At 39.2% G+C, this 24,994-nt stretch overlaps 1 protein-coding gene across 4 annotated transcripts; it reads right to left on the bottom strand.

Annotated features, from left to right (window-relative positions):
* Positions 1-1,117: 1,117 nt before the first annotated feature.
* Positions 1,118-20,017, bottom strand: LOC137941442 (RHOMBOID-like protein 9, chloroplastic). 4 transcript variants are annotated; one of them, XM_068786855.1, is made up of 8 exons: positions 19,811-20,016; positions 19,533-19,704; positions 17,339-17,817; positions 16,714-16,954; positions 2,501-2,666; positions 1,948-2,118; positions 1,657-1,811; positions 1,118-1,571 (listed from the first exon to the last, which is right to left on the bottom strand). In XM_068786855.1, the coding sequence occupies exons 3-8, from the start codon at positions 17,808-17,810 to the stop codon at positions 1,349-1,351; spliced, it is 1,428 nt and encodes a 475-aa protein (XP_068642956.1). In that variant the 5' UTR covers positions 17,811-17,817; positions 19,533-19,704; positions 19,811-20,016; the 3' UTR covers positions 1,118-1,348. The 4 variants fall into 4 exon arrangements, with proteins under 4 accessions (XP_068642956.1, XP_068642958.1, XP_068642955.1 ...); XM_068786857.1 differs by lacking the exon at positions 19,533-19,704 and having other exon boundaries at positions 2,519-2,666; positions 19,811-20,017; XM_068786854.1 differs by lacking the exon at positions 19,533-19,704.
* Between the last annotated feature and the right edge of the window lie 4,977 nt (positions 20,018-24,994).

The following is a 24,994-nucleotide window of genomic DNA, read 5'->3' as shown; positions in this document are numbered from 1 at the left end:
GATAAGATCGAAGACCTAGCAACGAATATCCTCATTCCTCATCCATGAATGGTGGTTGGTCTTTTATAAAATAACAAAATTATTCATTATTATTATTATTAAAAAATAATAATTATTAATTATTATATTATTATACTTTATTTATTTATTTATCTAAAAATAAATAAAAATTAAAAAAGGTCCAAAAAAAGGTGAATAATAAATAAAACTTTCATAAAGGGTATTTAAAATTTATTATTAAAAATTAGGTAAAAGCTATGATAAATATGTTATAAAAAAATAATAAAATATGTATTTTCTAAGTGGATTCAATTAACGATCTTGAATCCATTTGCCTGCAATTTGTTAGCTACCTCTATCGATAAGTCACTATTCTTCTACCGTGATTGATGGTGACAAAACTAAAGGCGAAATACTCGGAATTAAACTACAAATTTACCACTAAATTTTCATCATATGAGACAAAGATCCATAACTACCCGTTTTATAGATTTGGCGTGAGAGTAACGCTTTAGCAAAAATCCACAATAAATAAATAAATATAGTTTTAAAAAAAAAAATCGGAGAGAATCGGAATCTAGAGTTGGTTCGAAGGAATCTGGAATCGAGTTGAACACCTGGCAAATGGCGAATGGATAAGAGGTGGCTTTTGGTGTTCCAAAAGGTCAATCGTACCGTACACAGCTGCCTCCTCCTCCTCCTCTTCTCCTTGTTCGGCAATGTACATCGATAGGTCCAATCTTAAATAGGCGTGAATCTTTCATTTATTTCGAGAATGCCCTCCAGAGAATCCTGTGCTTCACGCTTCTCACGCTGCCCACTCGGGCACCGTTATGGGCATGAACTGAAACGAAACCGCTTATACATCGTTGGTCCGTGCAGTCGATTGGTTAAATCGCTGCCGTTAGATCTTGTCGCCCAACACCGCATGCGTTTGTATCTGGATGTAATTATTTGACAGGTGGAAGAGATCTTTGGGTTGAGAGGATGTACCTGACCATCCGAAGCGTGCCACGTTACCACGTCACAAGATTCTCTCGAATCAATCGCATCTGAACCTCAGGAGCCTTTTGGACGTCAGAAAGGAGATAGGCAGAGGTGGCAATAATAATTATTATTATTATTTTATTTTATTTTTCACAACCAAATTTGAAGTTACAGTTTTTTTTTTAAAATAACATACATAAAAGCACCTTTCAAGATTCCCCTAGCAATGTAAGTATATTCCTATATGCTCTCTCTTCACCCAGAATATTCTTCGGATACTTTTGTCCTGAACACTAAACAAAGGAGCAATCGAGAGAGATCCGTGGAACTATTTTGACCGGCTTCTGCTGCTAACTTTTCTTCAGAATTTGAAGGTGCCGAGTTGAGGCTCTAACAATAAAAGTGAGCTTAGAATCAGAATGATGATTGTGAATATAATGAATGATCTACAAGGACCAGCCTGTCGTCTTATGATCGCAATGCCCTCGTCTTGACTATTTCTTGGAGATGCATTACCCATTTGCATTGTTGGGCACGTCAGAAACCCATAAATAAGACCTGCAAGCACTGCACCAAGATGGGTCCTACAGCCATGGATGAGGAGCTTCAGAGAGGCACCCAGACCGAGTAAGATACATTCCAAAGATATCAAGCAATTTGAAAACTTACCAGTCATCTACTAGTTCAAAATTATTCAGTACTAAGCTGAAAAGAGTAGTGATCACAGCTTTCTGTAACATCCTCTCTGATTCTTCCTTTGAAATCAGTTCTTTGTTTTGGATTTGATAGACGAACCAAGCTCCTAGAGTGGCAAAAACTGGACCCTACAGATGTGTTTTAGGAATGGCAAGAATCATAAAAGGCCCTACTTGGCAGATATAAGAATCATAAAAGTAAGAATCTAAATGAAACGTTGAGATTAAAGGTATGATGCAAAATGAGGTATTTAGTGTGACTTACAGTCCCACCAACAGTTAGCTCTGGTGTGTGAAAAAAGCTTGACAAGTTACCGGAAATTCCTCCTAGAACATATATCAAGAAAAAGGTAAAGGAACCGTATACTCTGCAAACTTGAGGCCCAAATGTGAGAAGCACCCAACAACCAAGAGCCACGTGTAGAAATCCTGAATGCTGTGCAATGCAACATTGCAATTAACTATGAGTAGTATAATAATCAAATTTAAAACAGATAAAAAAATATATATGCAAACAGCATAAAAGAAAACTTCAGATCACAGTTTGGAAGTACCAGACTTCTTCTCTTTTAACTGGAATCTTATATTCCAATTCTGCTGTTAGATGTTCATGGTCAAACAGTACTCTAATTAAGAGAAGTTACAAATTATAAATTGCATTTAACACCACCAAGGGGTGTTCTTCTAAAAAAAAAACAAAAAAAAATTGTTCGTAAAAAATGATTTTAAAGATTTTAAAATGTTTAAAATAATCAAAAGAAAAGACAAAGAGTATCAATAATAGGAATAGAAATACAAACCAAATTTCAAGCTTGTACCAGAAACATTGGGGTTACCAGCCTCCACCACTCCCCGTCAAGAATTAAATGGTTTATTTTTGCTCCGTATGCTAAAGGAAGGGACAAGTACGCTACATCCGTGTTCTTGATTGGACTTGCTATCTCAAATATGATGACCGCGATATTTATAGAAATAAGCAAGTTTCTGTACAATAAACAAGTTAAGAAAAACAGATCAGAAAAAAAAAAATGGAGGTTCTATTGAATGAGACGTGATATTGGAAAAGTATGGTGGATGTTTTAAGATGGGAAATAGTGACAAGCACAAAATAGAGTTCATGCAAAAAAGTGAATGATCAACATCTGAAGTAACCTATTGCAGAACAAGTATGGAAGAGTCTTACATGACTCTCACAAAAAGAAGTGTCACAAAGCAATAATTAATATGGCAGAATCTTACAGGAGTTTCCGGAGATGAAATCTCACAAAAGTGTTTTAGTTATTTTAATCTTCTAATTATATTTGTGAAGTCGGGTCCAAGGCCCATCCCAAAATTACTAGCCAACTTAAGAAACCTCTTTCTCAACTAATAAACTCAAGATCTTTGTACTTATTAATCCATGTGAGACTATTCTTTAACACTCCTCCTCACGTGTAGGCCCTCTTTTGTGGCTCTACAAGTGAATAGTTTAGGTATAGTCCTACATATGAGTACCTTCTCTAATATCATGTGAAGTTAGGTCCAAGGCCTATCCCAATATGACTAACCAACTTAGGAAACCTCTTTCTCAACTAATAAATTCAAGATCTTTGTATTCATGAATCCATGTGGGACTAATCCTTAACAATATTAAATCATTTTAACTATTCTAAGACTTAACCTTTAGAAGTTAGACTTTGGATGTGACTAGGACATGGGTAGTTTAAATGTTATTTAATTCTACTTGTTTCCTCTATTACAAATAAATACTCATTGTACTTAGTTATGAATCAAGTCAATGAATTATTTTTTTACAAAAATTCAACATGGTATCAAAGCAAGTTCTGTGAATTGACTTAGTCAACCCACAAGGATGATAGAGCACTTTTTCAATATGATCCTTTAAATTTTAAGTTTTCATTCTTTAATCTTTGATTAATTTAGTCCTTTATATGTTTCAGGTAGAATTTCCTATTTTTGTTGTCTTTTTCTTTTTTTTCCTTATATATAATGCTCCATAAGAGAACTTCTCTGCAACATGATGACCTTGTTCAGAAATTGATTCAATGTTGCCAAGATCGTCTGCCCAACACCGACCAGTCTCCGTTCTTCATTGTCCTCATCCTTTGGCATAAACCCTGACTCAACCCATCGTGAAAATCTAATGTTTTGCTTCCATCTCTTTCTGTAGCTTTTACCTTCCGATTTCACAGTGTAGTTTTGTTTAATTGATATTTTTTATTCCATGGATGTATCAACTCTTGCACCTAGTAATCAGTCTCCATGTCTGCTAGTGCTGGTGTCAATGGAACTCAGAAGAGTTGGGCATCAAAATTGGGTGGCACTTTATTCCTAGCGGCAGAAAGAGAATTGACTAGCTTCGGCTGAGAGGGTCTCTGCTTCTCACATATCCTAGCTTTATTAGGTGTTGAGTTTTAGGGCTCCATGGATTAAATCATGGAGAAAGAAGAAGAAATACATGTTGGAGAAGAAAAAGAAGAAAGAGTGAGGTTATAAACTTATGTCCAAACCATCCCCCTTAAGCTCTATTTAGAACTAATAAAAATATAATATTACAATTATGCCCTTCACCCAAGTAAGAGTGAAGAAGAGACAAGAAACATAAACTAATTACATCAATGACACTCTAATTACATCATATCTTCCAACACTCCCCCTCAAACTGGGAGGTAATGACAGTGATCCCAGTTTGAAACAAATAACATAGATATAGTAATAAACTCCTCTATCACAGTGTCCCAAAGATAAGTACGATACCCAATATAAACTCTCAAAGGGAAGAAATAGGTGATAAATCGAAACCAACCTCAAATGATTTCGAACGAATATAGTGATAATAATCAATTAAAGAGACACAATCAAAGAGGTACAATAGCAACAATGGAAATGGGTCAATGGCCAAATAACACGTACCAAATATTGAAAGTTCTTAAGAGTAGTAATAAGGACACGTGAAATAATCCGCAGTGAGTCCATCCTTCAATAAGGAAGTTGTGCACCAAGTAATAAACTGACAGTATCCAAGATAATATTCGAGTCAAGAGTGAGTGAGCCCGAGTTTAAAAACCAAGTTACGCTGAGTCAATGTCAGACCCATATAGCCGAGTTGAGGGAGGAATCGGAATATAACTCTAGACCCGGACTAGTAGAATAGAGGCAGAGAGCAAGTGGACTGAGTTAGGCTGACTCGAGTCCGAATTGACCCAAGTTAACTCGGCAGAACTAATAAACAGTAACTCGGACAGTAGAACCAGCAGCAACTCATTTTATACTTTCAGCAAAAAATCTTCCAACCAGTAACAGTTATATGACTCTGATTAACAACAGAGTCTATTTTGGAATTTAACAGCAGTAAATCCGAGTTAGGCTTGATCAGCGAACCGAAGATACCAAGTGAGTTGAAGATAAGTTTCCAAAGAGCAGTCAACCAGATAAGCTCGGGAGCAGTAAGGATCTTCCAAAAAGATCACCGAGATCACCGATATTTTCCAGCTCGGGAGACAATCTTCCCAAAGGAAAAGAAAACCAGATGAGATCAGAGATAGCAGTCATTCAAACAACACCAAGAAATCAGCAGCGTCGACGGTTTCTGGAATGACGGGAATGACGAATGTACCAGGTTGGACGAGATCAACTCAGAATGATGGCAGGCTGGACGAAAGAGCACTGAATGCTCACAGAGACAGAGAAGCAATGTGAAACTTCCGCTTGGGATGGAAATCTTGTGATCAATCAGCAGTAGTTCTTCCAAAGATAAATAGCGCCAACGAGCTGTGGAATGAACTAGATTACCGGATTTCTGGAATGAGATTACGGTTGACTCATTGGAAGGAAGGCAAAGCTGATGGGCTGGATGAAGCAGACACCAGTCGGATGACAGCAGATTAGGCCAGGCTGGATGAAGCAGACACCAGTCGGATGACAGCAGATTAGGCCAGGCTGGATGAAGAAATTATACCATAGAAGAAAGATATGAGATCAATCAGCAACCAACCAGAGATCAATCAGCTCTGCAACTGAGTTTCCCACTCGTAGATTTCGCCCAACGAAGATGAATTAATCCAACTAATCCAAAACAGCTAGATAAACAGCAGCAGAGCAATACGACTTTCATTCATGCGTTGGTATATGGCAGATGTGAGCATTTCTATTCAATGGAGCCAAGAGAGCTGAATCGAGGATGGGGTTCATCATGGAATTTGCCGAGAATCTGATCCTTCGGCTGTTGGAAGATCCAAAGGACAGAGATCATGTGAACGAGCACACATACGCCGTCATGGAGTGGTGCAAGAAGACCAAGAAGATATGGAATCTCCCCCTTCGTCCCTACTGATTCTGGACATTTGAACGCCACAACGCACATCTTTTCTATGACGACCTCCTCCAAGATCACAGGACCACTACCAGATAGACCGGTCTTCTATTCAGGTACGCAATTGTGGTGGATCCGTGCTAGATTTGAAATAATGTGAAAAAAATGGATTAAAGTGTACCAAAGTGAAAAAAACGACCCTCTTGTACAGAAGCAATGGAAATGTTAATTTGCACATGCAATGGCAACCGCCAGAGCAGAGATAGCTTGAAAGATTTCAATATGAAAGATGAAGGATTTCACCAAGATGAAGCAGATACGCATTTACTAGAAGTTTAGAAACAGAAGCACATTGTCATTATGTGGATGATGCCTCAATTAGAACAGCAACAGAACAGAGATAATCACTGCAGTAGCAAATCACAAAGAAGACTGGTCATGCTGGCATGGGTTGTCGCCATAAACCAAAAAATATAACCATCAACAAATCGATCATCCACCGAGCAATAGCAAGTTTGGAATTCTAAAAAACCATAACTATAAGACCTGAAAATCAATGTTCTAATACCATGTCGAGTTTCAGGACTCCATGGATTACATCATGGAGGAAAAAAAAAACACATGTTGGAGAAGACAAGGAAGAAAGAGTGAGATTATGGACTTATGTCCAAACCCTCCCCCTTAAAGCTCTATTTATAACTTATAAAAGTAAAATATTACAATTATGCCCTTAACCCTAGTAAGAGTGAAGAAGAGACAAGAAACATAAACTAATTACATCAATGACACCCTAATTACATCATATCTTCCAACATTAAGAGACCATCAAGTATTGCTATGATGATTTAGAGTTTAGGAAGATGTCAGGCATGTACTCAACATATCCCGTTTCCTCAAGTAATTGTTGTTAAGAAATTTCAAGAGTTGCTTCCATAGACCTTTGCTATCATTTTGAAGGAGATGTCATGGGATGATGCAGACCTGCCTTCAAGACCTTACCTCTTGAGTGGGGAATTTCTCCGACAAGGTTCAAAAACAGAAGCTACAAAATCTCAAGCTACTCATGCTTCCAATTCCAGCAATATATACACAAGCTCTTGTCCATTAACGAACGGCTAGGTTAGCCCCTTCAGGATTGACAATTTCCTCTTTGACTTCAGCATCATCGACTTGGCTGGATCCAGTGCAGTGCATATGGACGAAGAGATTTCCGGCTCTGAGGGCCTTCGCATCGGATGTTTCAACCGCCATCATTCCTGATTTCCTATTCTATTAGGAGTCTACGCCGGAACCAGCTTGATAAAGAGTCGTCGAAGGTCACCTATGTTAGCACTGATAGCGTGAGGGTTATTAGTGACAATCTTTTCCGAACCTTATTTGATTTTCCAAAACAGAGATCGAAATCGATTTCTGATTTTCTGTTCGATACAAAGATATAGAGGTTTTAAAACATAAATTACTATAATGCCCTTATAAGATATAAATGGACAATAAGGTCCTTATATACGATAACATCCCCCCTCAAATTGATGCTGGTAAGTCAACCAACAACAATTTGCCAACCAAAAATTGATGCCGCTGCCGAGTCATAGCTTTGGTGAAGACATCGGACACTTGGAGATCCGACGAAATCTAAGGAAGAGAGATCACCTGACTAGCCAAGCTATCACGGATAGAATGACAATCAACCTCAATGTGCTTGGTGCGTTCATGGAAAACAAGGTTGGTGGCAATCTGAATAGCACTAGTGTTGTCAGCATGAAGAGGGGTAGAAGTAGTCTGAGGGAACTCAAGCTCCGCAAGAAGACCGCGTAGCCATATAATCTCAGAACAAGCAGTAGACATGGCACGATACTCAGCTTCAGTAGAAGATTTAGAAACACGATCTTGTTTCTTACATCGCCAAGAAATTAAGGCATCACCTAAAAACATACACCAACCCGTAGTAGAGCGACGGGTATCCAGACACCCAGCCCTATTAGCTTCACTATAAGCAATAAGTTTAAGAGAGGAGTCTATAGGAAAAAATAACCCATGAATAGGAGAACCTCGAAGATAGCGGATGATGCGTCAAACTGCAGCAAGATGGAGATGACGAGGAGAGGACATAAACTGACTGACCTGATGAACGGCATAGGAGATGTCGGGGCGAGTAGTGGTCAAGTAGATGAGACTCCCAACCAAGCGCCGATAGATAGTAGGGTCATCTAGAAGGTCCCCTTCATCTTTCATGTATTTGACATTTACCTCCATAGGAGTATCAACAGAAGAAGTGTCCTCCAAACCAGCCAAGGTAATAATATCTTGAAGATACTTCTGCTCGTTGAAGAAAAGATTATTGGCCCGATGATGGACTTCCAGGCCTAAGAAGTACGTGAGTTGGCCAAGATAGGTCATATGGAAAGTGGCATGTGACACCTATCGCAGCTTGGTAATCAGTCCAGAGTCAGTGCCAGTAATAATGATGTCATCCACATAAACCAGGAGAATGACCATGCCCGCAGCATACTTATGATAGAATAGAGATGAATCATACTGACTCTGTTTAAACCGGTGGAGAATCAGGGTGCCACGAAATTTCTCAAACCAAGCCCAGGGGGCTTGCTTAAGCCCATACAAAGGACGACGAAGCTTGCAAACCTGATCAAGAGATGAGGTAGGCATACCCGAGGGAAGCTTCATGTATACATCTTCCTGGAGGTCATCGTGGAGAAATGCATTCTTCACATCCATCTGATGCAGCGGCCATGACTGAGAGGCTGCAATCGCGAAGATAGTACGGATCGTGGTCATCTTGGCAACCGACGCCAAGTCTCCTCATAATCAATCCCATAGTCCTGTTTGTTGCCCAGAGCTACGAGGCGAGTTTTGTACCGATCCAAAGAGCCATCAAAATGAAGTTTGACAGAGAAAACCCATTTAATCGGAGGAGGGCAAGGGACAATATCCCAAGTGTGATTCTCCTCGAGTGCTTTAAGTTCTGTTTGTATTGCATGCTGCCAACACTCATGTGCCATAGCCTGTTTGTAACAAGTGGGAATAGAAATAGAGGATAAAGTAGCGACAAGAGAGACAGTGGAAGAAAAACCATACCAATGAGGAGGCCTAGAAGAGCGAGTAGACCGGCGAAGAGCGGTGGAACCTGGAGCAAGAGTAGGATCAAGCGCCAGGACAAGATTGGGAGGGGGCACAGAGGAAGTAGAACCAAGCTCATGTCCACTACGTCTGCGATACACAAAACCAGGTTTGAACCTTTCCACAATTGGCGGAGAATCAGCAAAGCAAGGTAGAAGTGATAAAGAGGCAGAGGGCTGCTCAACATGAGATGGAAAAAAATATTGATTTTCAAAGAAAATCACATTCCGAGAAACACGTATACGACGAGCAAGTGGATCATAACAAACATAACCCTTTTGAGGGATAGCATAACCAAGAAAAGCACACTTAACGGATTGGGTTGTAAGTTTATGTCGTTCATGAGCAGGGAGATGCACAAAACAAACATAACCAAATGTCCGAAGATCAGAATAGGAAGGAGAATGGCCAAACAACTTAAAGAAGGGAGAAACATGATGTAATGTAGGAGAAGGTAAACGATTGATCAAATGAACCGAAGTAGAAAGCGCTTCACACCAAAAACGAGAAGGAACAGAGGATTCAAGTAAAAGGGTTTGGACCACATCAAGAAGATGACGATTTTTCCTCTCAACAACACCATTTTGTTGCGGTGTCGAAGGACAAGAGCGTGAGAGACGGCCTCTTTGCTTTGAAGAAAGTCTTAAAACTCATGAGACATGTATTCGCCGCCAGAATCAGAGCGCAAGACCTTGATTCTGGCAGAGAATTGAGTCTCTAGAAGCGCAAGAAAACGCTTGAATGTAAAAAAACTTCGGCCTTAGCCCGTAGAAAGTAAACCCAAGTAAAGCGACTACAGTCATCAATAAAGGTAACAAAGTACTTGTAATGCGCATGAGAAACAACAAGAGCAATTCCCCAAACATCAGTATGAATAAGATCGAAACATTGTAAGGCATGAGAGGCATTATGAGGAAAAGGTAAAACTTTACTTTTGCCAAGTTTGCATGATGGACATTCAAAAGAAAGATCAAGAGAAGAACACGCTTTATGTCCCAAAACACTTGAATTAAATAATTTTCGAAGTACATCAGAGTTGGGGTGGCCTAGACGTTTATGCCACATCTTAGGTTCAAAATTAACAACATTACATGCAAAGGAAAGGGAAGGAAAACTAGGACTAATGGTGGGAGGAAAAACATAAAGAGGAAAGAGTCGGTCCACTTTAGGCCCCTTCGCGATCATCGTCCCGGACACTTGATCCTGCACAACACAACCAGATCAAGAGAAATGGACATCACAATTTTTATCGACCAATTGACCAACAGAAATAAGATTTGTGGAGAGGTCAGCAGACACAAAAACATCAATTAAACAAGAGGAAAAATCACCAACAGCACTAATAGGTAGAGAACTGCCATCAGCGGTGTTAATTTTCTAATTGCCATCATAATTGCGGACATTGGAAAGAGAAACAACAGTATTGGTTATGTGATTAGAAGCTCCGGAGTCAAAATACCATGACTTAGAAGAAACTTGAGGATTACCTGAGAGCCCAAAAGTAGAGAAAGCATAAATGATCATCTGTTGTACCATCTCAGGAGTGAGTATGGTCGGTGGGGCGGAAGTGGTCAGTGCAGTAGGAACAACTGGCGAGGCTGCAAGCAATGCAGTAGAACTAGAGGCACCAGCGTAGGCATGATAAGCAGTATTCGGCCTCCTTGCAGGTCGAATGGGGCAAGTAGAGAGGATATGACCGTGTTTCTTGCAGTAGTTACAGAACTTTTTAGGGCAATCCCAAGAAACATGAACAAAAGCTTTACAACTATAGCACTGAACAGCACGCATGTCTCGTCCCTGATTCCTCCCCTGGGTTGCATAAGCCACAGTGACAGGGGCACTAACATTAGCCCGATGTTCGATGCCAGCCTGAGTTGCTAGACGTTGCTCCTCACAGAGGAGTTCACTGAAACAAGCAGCTAGAGATGGGACAAGATAACGATTCATCATATTAGACCGTGCAATTTCAAAATTGGAACGGAGCTTCATCAAGAATTGATCTTTCTTGTTTGTTTCATGCACTACTTGAATAGTAGAGAGAGTTGTAACGGGAACAGTAGAATAAACAATGTCGGCATAGTCAGCCCAAAGGTTTTAAAAACCAGAAAAATATTCCTCGATGGATAGACTACCTTGTGTGAAATTAGCCATCTCATACTCCAATTGAAAACGCCGAGCCGAGTTGTCTTGATGGTAAACTTGGGCGAGAACTCCACATGTCAGTCGCATTTCTATAAGGCCGCAGATTGAGAACAAAATGAGGCTCAATGGAGCCAAGGATCCATGTCATGATTCTAGCATCCTGGATGGTCCACTTGGATAAAGCCTCGGCCTCTCGAGGTGCGGGATCAGTCTCATCTATATGACCCCATAACCCCTTTCCCATAACAAAGAAACAAAACTGAAATTCCCAGTCAGTGTATTTTTTACCCGTGAAACGGATAGGGAACGAGTCTAACCTATCAGATGACATGATAAAAGCAGTGAGGAAAGTCTTCAAACACCTAAATGGCACTGTTAAAGCACCGTACAGGTTCTCACTGCAAGCCCGAGATGAGGTCGCTGGCCTTCCTCTTCCAGCCGGCTCTGCTGTGAAATATTTTCGCGGCAGAGAGTCTCAGACCGCCACAAAGGCACACAAAACGTCGTCTACTACTGGCGGAAGTGCCAGTCGAACACCAAAACCGACAATCTGAACCCGAAACCCTCTCTGGATGTTCCCGTCGAACACCACAGAACCTGGATGTTCCTGTCAAACACCACAAAACCCTCCCCGACCACGCAAATGACTCCATGAGAGTCCACCGAAACCAAATCAAGACCTAGATCCAAGATACCACGAACTGAGAAAGAGGGAAATAGAACTCACCCGAACGAGCAGTCGCCGAGGACCTCCAACGCCAAACTGAGACCGCCGAGGGCGACGAACAAGCTCTGAACAAAAATTCAAGGCTCGAAATGAAGCTCTAATACCATGACAATCTTTTCCGAACCTTATTTGATTTTCCAAAACAGAGATCAAAATCGATTTCTGATTTTCTGTTTGATACAGAGATATAGAGGTTTTAAAACATAAATTACAATAATGCCCTTATAAGATATAAATGGACAATAAGGTCCTTATATACGATAACAATTAGGCCTGCGGATTTTGAGGTGAATGAGAACCAAGACTTGATCCTATGTAGCATGCTCCAAAGAATGGACTCACCATGGAGCAATGGGTTTGATGGCCACCAGTTGGAGAACGACACTCAAATTGGGTGGAGTATGGATTGCAACACCACAACGACGATTGCAATGGCTCCTAAAAGATCTCTTCAATCTTAAGGGTTTCCGACGATTTTGGTTGGCTCAGGGGAGAAGTAAAGAAGCAGCAAGACGTTGATGAAGACAGTGGTGTTCTCCTTCTCCTATTAGAATTCTTCCTTGAATGAATGTGAAGTTTTTGAGTTGTAGTTGGACTCCTATCTCATGGACTTATGTTCGAATACTTAATGTGTTGTTGCAAGGTAGAAACAGAAAACAACCCACAGGAAGATGGTACTCATGCCAGAACCAGACCAACCAATCTGACCACCTTGGTTCAAACACTAAAAATTTTGTTCTAGTCCGATTTTGTCCACAAGTTGGCATTTTTAATCAAATTTGTGAAGTTGGGTCCAAGGCCCATCACAAAATTACTAGCCAACGTAGGAAGCATTTTTCCCAACTAATAAACTTAAGATCTTTGTACTCACTAATCCATGTAGGACCATTCTCTAATAGTCCCCCTCATGTGTAGGCCCACTTTTGTGGCTTTACATGAGGATAATTTGAGTGGAGGCCCACATATGAATACATGCTTTAATACTATGTGAAGTTGGGTCCAAAGCCCATCCCAAAATGACTAGCTTACTTAGGAAGTCTCTTTCCCAACTAATAAACTCAAGATCTTTGTACTCACTAATCCATGTGGAACTATTCCTTGATATATATATATATATATATATATATATATATATATTTGGAGAATTAGGGTTGTGGGCTTGTCCCAAACTCTCCCCCTTAAGCTCTATTTATAACTGATAAAAGTACAATATTATAATTATACCCTTCACCCTAGTAAGAGTGAAGAAGAGACATAATACATCCATGATACCCTAATTACATTGTTAAGGAATAGTCCCACATCGATTAGTGAGTACAAAGATCTTGAGTTTATTAGTTGGTAAAGAGGTTTCCTAAGTTGGCTAGTCATTTTGGGATAGGGCCTTCGACCCAATTTAATATGGTATCAAAGCGGGTACTCATATATGGGCCTGCACCTAAACTATCTACTTGTACAGCCACAAAAGATGGCCTACACCTAAAACTATCTACTTGTAGAACCACAAAAAAGAGGGCCTACACCTAAACTGCCTACTCCTAAATTATCCACTTGTAGAGCCACAAAAGAAGGTCTACACGTGGGGGGGAGTGTTAAGGAATAGTCCCACATAGATTAGTGAGTACAAAGATCTTGAGTTTATTAGTTGGTAAAGAGGTTTCTTAAGTTGGCTAGTCATTTTGGGATAGGACCTTCGACCCAATTTAACATACATCATATCTTACAACACTCCCCCTCAAGCTAGGAGGTAATGACAGTGATCCCAGTTTGAACCAAATATCATAGATGTAGTAATAAGCTCCTCCATCACGGTGTCCCAACACCGGGCACCGACTCTCAAAGGGTAGAAATGGGTGATAAAATATAAGTCGAAACCAAAATCAAAGGATTTCGACCAAATATAGTGATAATAACCACTAAAGTGGGTAATTCCTGTTATTCACTAGACGACGATAAAAGACCCAAGGATATCAATAAAAAGTCTCAATGGACTTAAAAACACCCATATATATAAAAAGGACTAACTAAAGCAATGTTTAAAGATAAGCCCATAATTAAACAACTCAACATGAATAGAAAACTAACACAACTAAAACACCATTAAACTGAGACTCTTCTATGAGACCACCTTTTGTGAGACTCTTGTAAGACTCCATATTAATTCTGGCTTTATGAGACTTCTTACTGTGAGAGTCGTGAAAGAGCCCTCCATATCTACTCACAATAAGAAGTCGCACAGAGCCAGAATTAATATGGAGTCTTACAGGAGTCTCACGGGAGGAGGTCTCACAGAAGAGTCTCAATTAAAGGTGTTGTAGGTATGTTAGTCTTCTATTTATGTTCAATTGTTCTATGACTTATCTTTTTTTAAAAAAAAAATAATGCTGAATTTTATTAAGAGAAAGCTCAAACGAGCAGATTACAAGGGGGGAAACCTTCCCAAACAATGAGAGATTGTTGTGAGGTTCCGAATTTTGCCAATTTATCAGCCAGAGAATTGGTTGATCTAGGAACTAGGTTCCAACTATAATGAATGGATGACACAATGTCAGTGATACAATCAGTGGTAGGCCAGTGATGCCAAGGGGGGTAGCTATCTTTTGAACACCAGCTGATGACAGTCTTTGAGTATCCTTTAATAAGCAGCTTGCCATGGAGATGCTCTTTGAAAATTCGGAGTCCGAATAAAAGAGCACTCACTTCAGCAGTATTTGAATCAACAATGCCCACCGGCCCAGCATAGGATAGAATAGGGCCTCCACTACTATCTATGAAAACACCCTGCTCCAGCCGACCCAAGACAACCTAAAGCACTGCCATCAAAATTGAGTTTGATGTAGTTGCAAGGGGGAGGATCCTAGGTGGCCATAACCAAACTCCAACAGGGGCCCGCCATATGTGCGATCAAATCCCAATTTTTCCAAAGGGAGACACCCGATAGAGAGGCAAACTCCTTTCTGGTATGTAACCAGCTCGAGATAAGGCCCACTGCATGAGAAGCCATATTTTATGGGGTGCTAGCCTTGGAATTGAATATCTGGTTATTTCGCTCTAGCCATAGGCACCAAGGGACATACGCGAGGCATGCCAAGAGAATTAACTTGCCTAACCTAGGAAGGAGGATCCCCATAATCATCTCATAGGTGCCAAAGAGGTCCTGATGCAGCCCCAGTTGAAGCCCAATCTTCTGAAGAATCCTCATCCAAACTTGCCAAGAGAATCACAATGTAAGAGAACATGCTAGACTGTCTCATCGCACACACCACAAAGGGGACATGTACGATTGGGGGTTGTGTAGCCTCTATTGTGGAGATTGTCAGAGGTGAGGATTTGTTCCTTGATGGTCGTCCCCACGAAAAATTTGATTTTACTTGGCATTGGGAGTTTCAATGCTAAGTTTGCCTTGTGCTCATGCATGTTGTAATTTTGCTTTCTAATATGAGAGTAGGCGGATGCAACTGTGAATCGGCCATTAATACTAGGCTTCTATGTCAGTTTATCAATTACATGCTCACGGATAATAATGTTGCTAAGTCTGGAGAGGAGAGAGCAAAAATCCAAAGTTTCCTCATCATTTAATCCCCGGAGAAACATGAGACTCCATGACCAATCTCTCCAAGAATCGGCCACTGAGCAAGAGAGGTCCCTCACCACCCTAGAAAGCCCCGATAGGACTTATCTTTTAGTGTTTAACTTTGGGTGTAATTGGGATAAGGATAGTTTAATTGTAATTGAATTCTACTTGTTTCTTTTATTATAAATAGAGGTTCATTGTACTCAAATTACATCAAATCAATGAAGTTTTTCACTTTTCTAGAAATTCAACATAATCAAGTAAGGGGGAGAACAAAAGATGAAGAATTTTGCATCTATGAAATTTTTTTTTCCATGTAAATTGAAGTTACAAACGCCAGCTTGAGGGAGAGTGTTGAGGAACAGGTATGGAAGAGTCTTACATGACTCTCACATAAAGAAGTCACACAGAGCAATAATTAATATGCAAAATCTTACAAGAGTCTCATGGGAGGAAGTCTCATTGAAGTGTTTTAGTCAAAGGAGTTTTAGTTATTTTAGTCTTCAATTTATGTTTGATTGTTTAACTATTCTAGGACTTACCTTTAGGAATTAGACTTTGGGTGTAATTAGGACAAGGGTAGTTTAATTGTCATCTAATTCTACTTGCTTCCTCTATATAAATAGAAACTCATTGTACTCAATTATTTATCAAGTCAATGAATTATTTTCTTATCTAGAAACTCAACATATCCAATACTCAATTGACAATGATTCTAGCCTATTTCTAGTCTTCAAATGGATAGCTAAGTCAAAAACCACCAGATTTATATGTCAATAACACCCATTTGGGCCTCATCAACAATGGGTTTAATTTGCTTCAAAGTGAGAATTCTAAGGTGAACCATAAACTGTTCACATGGTCAAGAATCGTCACTTAAGAGGATTGCATTAGGCACCTCCATGAGATAGCTATAAATAATGATGCAAACAAAGATGAGACAAAAAAAACCCAGAGCAAATCCTAACCAACATCAATGGTATTGGTCCACTAGAAGATTGGAACTACCAAGTGGGACTACTTTTGTTTGTTTTATTGTTTAAATAATGATGGTTTATTAAAGAAGATGACTCTTAAAACTCAACTTCATTAAAAGAGCAACACAAGGCTACCAAATAGAGAAATAAGCAATAAATCTTACATAAGAGCAAGATCATGGCCTTCATCATATGGTTGGAAGTCACGATATTTTTCACTGCCAAAGGCATTAGAACCATTTATGTCACCACTACTTTTTGGAGATATGTAACTGCTCATATCAGCAGTACTATCCTCTTTCTTGTCATGAAACTCCTCTCCAACAGCACATGATTCACTTGTTTGATTGGGTGTTGAAATTTCTCCCTCAGAGCTTGAAACTTCATTTTTTGGTGTCGATATTCCTGAGAAAATACACTTTTTTCAATAACTGTGGAATCCAAAATAAGTGCAAAACTCTTCTTCTTTTTTTACTTAACAAAGTGCAAGACTATTTGAATAACAGAACGATACACATAGTTGAAGCTCTTGCAATTAACTGCCAAGAACTATCCCACTTAATTTATTCCATAACCATCTTATTGAGTGATTGATGTTTCGACGTTTGTGAAGCAGTGTTGTGAAGTATTTATACCTTCATGCAAAATAGAATCGTTTATATAAGCATCATTTCTGTTTTGGTGATAACTGAATTTTCCCTAGCTTTTGCTAAAATTAATGTTTAGTAAAACCTAAAGACAACAGTAGCAGTAATGAGGCTGATAACAAAGAAGAATTGAATTAATCACCTGATTTAAGTTTGCCAAAGTAACTGCCAAGAGAACCCAATCCAGATTTTGCTTTAAGTGGCTCACTTCTGTTGGCTACATTTTTACTCTTGTTAGGCAGCTTTGGAGGAGAAGATTCCATGAGAAGTTCTTCAGTGTTTTGACCCTTTCCATGATCACTCCTGGACTTTGAAGATTTTTGTTGCTTACTCATAGAAATTGAAGAGTTTTGCTGGTTACTGACTTTGTTGTCAATCTTGCTCAAATAAGCATCTAACGCCTTCAGTTGTCTCACATCAGTCTGTACATCTGAAGAGTGTTCCCATTTCTTGTGAGTGTTCATACAATAAAATTTCCGCAGGTTCACAACCTTTTTGGGGGTCAGAAATGGCACAGATTTGCTGTTACTAGCTATGGAAAGGAAGGAATTGTACTGTCTTATCCTAATGGTATCTTTTTGGAACATCTTAGAGCATATAGGCACTGCAGCCATGGTCTACCTGCACAAGCAAATGAGCAATAATGAAATCTTACATCCAAACATAAATATGTTTGAAGTATAAGGACCAAATGGTATCCATATCAGAGATAACAATTGAATTTTGAACTGCTAACTTTATTTTTAAAATTTGTATTTAGATATTCATAAAGTTCTACGAGTTCTCAAGGTTTAACATCTGAAATAATGATAAAAAGAGCAGTTCCACAAAGCTAGTTCCTAAAAGTATCTTTGCATAATACTGATACCATTGGAGAGAGAAAAGAGGAGAGTGGGTTTAAGAAGTAAATGCCAGAGACGGCATATGGGAGAAGCATAATTAAAAATATTGATTAGGAAAGAGAAACTAAATTGTTTGTAACAGCAATTAGATAATGATAATGGAAGAAAAACAAGAGATGGGAAAAGCATAAACAGAAATAAGACTTGGGACAGCCTCAATAGCCTGTTTAGAATTAAAATCATACTTAGAAGACCCTACTATATTTACATGAGTCCAGTACTGCACTTTGCACTGTTTTTGTGCCCTACTGCTAAGGAGTACTCTGCTGCACACATGTCTCATCAACAAATTGACAATCGAGTAAACTGGACATTTGTTTAAACCAACTGCACCAAAATCTGAAACTTTGACCTGAATAATAAAACAGTTTCCAGAGATTCTTTGTAGTGAATGGTCCAGACCAATCTTTATTTTTCTCTTTTTTTTCTGAATAATAGTTCAAAGTAATCTTGAAGCTAAAACATATTGAAAAATGAGTTTGATATTTGGAAAATGGATAATTGACAGTTTTTACACTGGAGTTCAACATATTATTTTCACATGAGGAGTATATTACCTAAATCTCAAAAGTGGACTCACCAACAATAACTGGTAATCTATCTCAAATCTGAAGTTTCTAGGAGGAGGAAATCATTACAAAACTCACCAATAATAACTGGCACTCTTATCTCAAATCTGAAGTTTCTATGAGGAGGAAATCATTACATAAATTTTGTGATTTGTAGCAGAAAGTTTGTGGTTAAAACAATCCAAAATTTTCTCAAGCATTAAAATGTGGAACATGAAAGTATCTCCTCTTGAGAATTCTGATGAAAGCACAATACAACATGCCCATTGATGAGGGAAGAGTAAAAAAATTCACTGTGTATGTTATCATGATTCATTTGCATCATTAAAATAGGACCAACTCAAACAAGGACATGTGTGACTTTGACAAATTTTTCAATTGTCTCACCGGCTCTTCAAGGTCGCTAATTCTTCTGTTTTTATATAGATTTTGAGTATCTATTGCAAAAGCTTTAAGACATCACTACTAGCCAATCACAAGCAATATTTGACTATGTTCACATTGTCAATCAGCCAAAATAAAAGAATTCCTCTGCATTACAAGAACACCTCTTGATAGTCCATCATATGGAAGGTTGCACCCCTTCCATTTTGTGCTTTGAATAACATCCATGAACAAATTCTGACCGTGAGAGCATTTATTAATATCCAAAATCTTAGGTTCAAACAACAGGGCAGGTTTTGCTCGTTTGCTATAGTAGGCCCCACATCAACCCACTGGCCTAGTCACACAACACACATATATCCTGGCTTCCCTGCTTGGAGGAGGTAGGATATTTTCCAACTCTTCCTCACTAAATCACTACCCACAATTGCACATGAAGCTGTAATGCTACTAAAAATAGCAATCAACTGCCTCTGGCTACCGTTTCTTCGGTTGTTTACTCGAAAGGCAGAGCAGTTATGTTGATTCAGAAGATCGGCTGCACGTCGCCACACGTACAGCGAGCACATGAGCATACAGCAGTTACATGTCACCCAGAAGAAAGACTATTTCCAAATTCGTAGTACGTACGACTGTGGATCACATGCAACAACCTAACATCCCACAATTGCGTCAGGTTTCTTCACAGAAGCAAAAGAACGAACAAGGGGTACTCAAGGGATGGAGGAAGGACAAAATACTGAGCAAGAAGGAAGGTACCTGCAAAGGCGACAACAGTTGGATCCTGTCCAGTAACGGAAGGGAAGGACGAGGAGATCGAGAGTACTTCCATTAATGAAAACAGCTACATCGAATGCAGTATTATGTGCTGTCGGAAAGCGTAAAAGTAGCTCAGAGAAGAGTCCAACTGAAACTCCCCATAAAGATATGCCTTATCCACGCACCTCCCACTCAGCGAACACCACGTCGAATCAGGGTCTCCCAGCGCTCGTAAATGGCAGATACGCGGGACCCATAAGGGAAAGCAAGGATGGCGGAGTAGAAAGAGGAAGCTTCACCAAGCATCACCATGAGCGATTTTGCGTGGGCTGTGCTGTTCGGCCGAACAACCAGTGGTAAAAGGACTTTCTTCCGGGCCACTCATTCTCCACTTGGTTTTCGGCGACTCAAATCATTTTCTTTGCAATATATGGAAGGTCGTGGCTGTCATCCTGTATCGACTATTTCTGTAGGAGGGGTTGCGAAGGGAATCATAGTTTCCATTTTCCATACGGCTAAGCAGGCGGCAGAAAAGTAAATTTAAGTCACAGACGAGAGAGGGGATGGATCGGCGTAGACAGATACAAGGGTCGCAGTCTTCGTGATAAACGGAGTAACCAAAACAGTAACAAAGATTTAAAAATAATTTTTTTATGTTCTTTTTATAATATATTTATAACCTAATTTAGATCCAATTTAGATCGTAGAATCAGGAACAAATCAATAAAACAAATTATTTCCTATAATTACAGTAACAAATTACACAATTTGTAGCTCATTTTAATACTCCCCCTCAAGTTGGTGCATAAATGTTGATCATGCCCAACTTGTCAATTATACCATGAAATACTTTTCCTGATACTCCTTTCTCGGATGGAATAAAAGGAAATTATATAAAATTTGCATCGAGGTTTTTCTTGATGAAATGACAATCAATTTCAACATGTTTAGTTCAATCATGTTGAACAAGATTTTTTGCAATTTCGATGGCTACCTTATTATCACATTGGAGATTCATAAATTCAGTATATTCAATCCCTAAGTCCCTCAATATATTTTTTATCCATAACAATTCGCATACACCATGAGTCATACCTCGAAATTCAGCTTCAGCACTTGATCTTGATACTACCTTATGTTTTTTGCTTTTCCACATGACAAGATTACTTTCCACAAAAGTAAAGTAACCAGACATGGATCTTCTGGTTGTCTGATCTCCTGCCCAATCAGAATTTGTGTATCCTTCAATGTTAGAGATACTTTTTTTTGCGAATAACAAACCTTTTCTTGGAGCACTCTTTAAGATCTCAAGATTCGATAGACCGCTTCCATATGTCTTTACTTGGTGCATGCATGAACTGACTCACAATGCTCACTGCATATGCTACATCTGGTCTTGTGTGTGATAGGTAGATTAATCTTCCAACTATCTTTGATAACGCCCTTTGTCTATTGGGATTTGATCTGGGAGAATTCCGAGCTTATGATTTATTTCTATGGGTGTCTCTACTGGTTTACAATCAAGCATTCCAGTTTTGGCTAGAAGATCCAACACATATTTTCGTTGTGAAAGGAAGACTCCTTGTTTCGATCTTGCCACCTCAATTCCCAAAAAATATTTAAGTTGTCTGAGATCCTTCATTTCGAATTTAGTGGCTAAATACTCCTGTAAAGCTTACATTTCACTTGGGTCATCTTCTGTCAAGACCATATCATCAACATACACAATTAAAGTCGTTACTTTTCCTTCTTTGTGTTTTATAAACAAAGTATGATCTGAGTTACTTTGCTTATAGCCAAACTCCTTCATTGTAGCCGAGAATCTTCCAAACCATGCTCTAGGTGATTATTTCAACTCGTACAATGACTTTTTCAATTTACAGACTTCACCTTGACATAAAGAACCACTTTTAACTCCAGGTGGTAGCTCCATGTAGACTTCTTCTTCTAAGTCTCCATTGAGAAAGACAATTTTAACATCAAATTGTTGCAGAGGCCAGTCTCGATTTGTTGTTGTAGATATAAGAATGTGAATTGTATTGATCTTAGCTATTGGTGCAAAAGTACCTTGATAGTTTATCCCATACCTTTGCGTATATCCCTTTGCAACTAGTCGAGTTTTATATCTTTTAATACTTCCATCCGGTTTGAGTTTCACCGTGAACACCCATCGACATCCAATTGTCTTCACTCCTTTAGGTTGTGAAACAAGTTCCCAAGTGGCATTCTTTTGTAAAGCCTCCATCTCTTCGTTCATCACCTTCTTCCATTTTGGATCAGCTAATGCACCCTGCATATTACTAGGAATAAAAACCCTAGATAATTGATCAACAGTAAATATATACGATTTAGTCAACCTATGGGAGGACACGTAGTTGCTGATTGAGTATTTGGTCTTGGCTTCAGAATCAGGTTTATACTGTTTCTTTGGAACTACCCTATTCAATCTTTGTGGATATCTAAGAGTTATATTTTCTATAGGAACACATGTTTCAATAGATTCATCAAACACAAGATTCGTATTTACCTGAGGAGGAACATTCTGGGTTGATTCTTCAGTTGATGGTGTAGACGGAGGCAACTCTGAGGATTCTTCAGGAGAAATTAATGATTCACTCTTGGTTGCGTGGTTGGGAGCACAATCTTGTTGCACATCATGACGACCTGGATGGTTAAAAAATTCATTGACCGCTTCTAACTCAGCACCTTTACTATTCTCTTGTTGATTAAACAATTCATTCACCGCTTCTAACTCTATAAACTCGTCCCCTCCCCTATTCTCTTGTTGAACATTCTCTTCACTTGAGCTCTCCCCCTGAAGAGAATTCCAAGAGACTCCCCCTGAGTAATAAGGTTTTAATTCATAGAAAGAGGCATCTAGAGATACATGGAGCTTTTGGGTGTGTGGATCATAACACCGATATCCTTTTTACACATCGTTTGGCACATGGATCAAGTTTATTTCGCAAGACTTTTGGGATATGAACTTATACAATACACACAAAAACCCGGGGTTCAAGATTCGGAAGAGGGGGAATGGAAATTAGGGAGTGCAATTTTTGTCGAGGAGTTTGAAACTCAATAACTTGAGGTGTTTGATTGATAAGGTAGGCAACAAATTTGACAGTTTCACCCCAATTAAAATCGAGGCATGTTCAGCCCAAAGAGAGAGAAGCGCACTACTTCCAAAAGTTGTATATTCTTCCTCTTTGCCAATCTATTTTGTTGGGAAGTATAAGTGCATGAGGTTTGATGTCTAATTCCATGATTGTTCAGAAAATTACCAAGAGAAGCATCGACAAACTCAGTACCATTGTCATATTGCAAAACACGAATCTGCTTCTGGTCCTAAGTATGTACCATTTGGTGAAATATCTTAAAAGCTAGACACACATCATTTTTTTTTATAAGCAGGGATACCCAAGTCATTCTAGTGCATTCATCAATAAATGTCACAAAATACCGAGCTCGAGAAATAGAGGGAACCTTTGCAGGACCCCAAACATCAAAATGAATAACCTCAAAAGGTTCATAACTCTTATTCAAACTCAGTAAATAAGAGATATGGTGGCTCTTAGCCAGTTCATAAGTGTCACAATGAAAATCCAAATTATTCAACCCTGAAAAAAGTTGTGGTCGCAATTTCTTAAGATAACCAATGGAAAGATGGCTGAGTCTTCGGTGCCATAACCATATAGTTGTTTGAGCATTGTCTTCACTACTAGCTTGATTTGCCTGACTGATTTTTGATCCCCCATTCTCTATCAACTCCAAAGAGTAGAGTTTGCCCCATCTAACACCATAACCAAGAATCTTCCGGGTTAGAATGTCCTAAAAGACACAAAATGAGGGCCAGAAAGTTACAGTACAAGCAAGAGTTGAAGTAATTTAGCTAACAAACAACAAATTGTATTCAAGAGATGGAACTGACAGTATCTAATGTAAGATTATTCGACAAGATAATTGATCCTTCCCCAGTAATAGGAGAGGTACTACCATTGGCGGTGGAAATAACAGATTGAGGAGAAGGTAGGACAAATTTTAACTGACTGGAATCCCTCGTCATGTGATCGGATGCACCTATATCAATAATCCAAGTTCTATTCTTAGAATATGCAGAGAATACTGATGTTTTATCGATAATACCTGGATGGCCAACATTTGTCGTAGGTAGTATCTTTTCCCCAACAATCTTTTTTCGAGGTTTTTTTCTCTACAGTGAGTGCATACCCGGTTGTTAGCTTTTACAGAGATTGGACGATAGCTCCCTATTGCCTGTCTCTGGGTTGATTAGGATTTTTTTTCTGGTCCGGTCTAGAAATTTGGTTTGATCCGTTGGGATGACCCGGTTTTGGGTCCGGTCTAGGAAGTAGTCTGGTTCAATTCGGTAGTCAGGTTCGGTCTGGTTCGATCCGAGTTCAGGTCGGCAAAATAATCAAATCAGACCTAAGTTAAGTGAATTTTTTTCCGCATACCTCATCATCTTTGTCTTCGGTGACGACAATCCTTCTGGTTTTGTCGGCGACAATACGGTTTGCTGGGAGGCCGAGCGGTGGCTTAGCGTCAGCAGCTTTCGAAAATTCCGCCGGTCTTCTTTGACCGTGATTTTGTTCACAGTGTCGTCAAAGGAAGCTCTCCTTCTTCGCTGGGCTGGTGATTCGGCAGCGGTTTGGTGAGTTCCAGCGGAATTCGGTGGTGTTATGCCACGACTGAAGAAAAAATTAAAAATGCACATCGTCTTCTTCCTTCACGGTGATGGTGCTCTATTTTTTCCTCTCCTTCGGCGACAAAGTTGTTGCTCTGGTCTTCGGCTATAGGACAACTTCTTCATCCACGACGACGGCAGAAGACTTCTCCCGCTTTATACCATGTCAAACGAAGTAACCAAAACAATAACAAAGATTCAAAGAATGATTTTTTGATGTTTGTTCTTCTCCTCATGGAGGCTTTTTATAATAAATTTATAACCTAATTTAGATCTTAGAATCAGGAACAAATCATTTCCTATAATTACGGTAACAAATTACACAATTTACAGTTCATTTCAACACTTTCGTCTTGCCCATAACTTTTCGGCTATATTTTTACAAGATTTTTCATCAAATACGGTTCCAAACTGCTTGAAAAGAATATGGGCATCTCCGTCCTACCAAAACAATCCTTAATATGGAAAGAAAACGGGCA

This window comes from Aristolochia californica, unplaced genomic scaffold (genome assembly GCF_029961685.1).
Source record: "Aristolochia californica isolate CCGP_79_NKW_82.1479 unplaced genomic scaffold, dmAriCali1.0.hap1 SCAF_9, whole genome shotgun sequence".
Lineage (NCBI taxonomy): Eukaryota > Viridiplantae > Streptophyta > Magnoliopsida > Piperales > Aristolochiaceae > Aristolochia > Aristolochia californica.
This window is presented reverse-complemented; position numbering and strand designations above follow the sequence as displayed.

Bases quoted from the DNA above. Each gene is read 5' to 3' on its own strand.
- LOC137941442 (XM_068786855.1), bottom strand. From the start codon at position 17,810: ATGGCTGCAGTGCCTATATGCTCTAAGATGTTCCAAAAAGATACCATT. The intron at 2,667-16,713 runs GTAAGATTTATT...TTTATTGTACAG, and splicing joins GGCCATGATCTTGCTCTTAT to AAACTTGCTTATTTCTATAA. The intron at 1,572-1,656 runs GTAAGTTTTCAA...CCATGGCTGTAG, and splicing joins TTTGAACTAGTAGATGACTG to GACCCATCTTGGTGCAGTGC.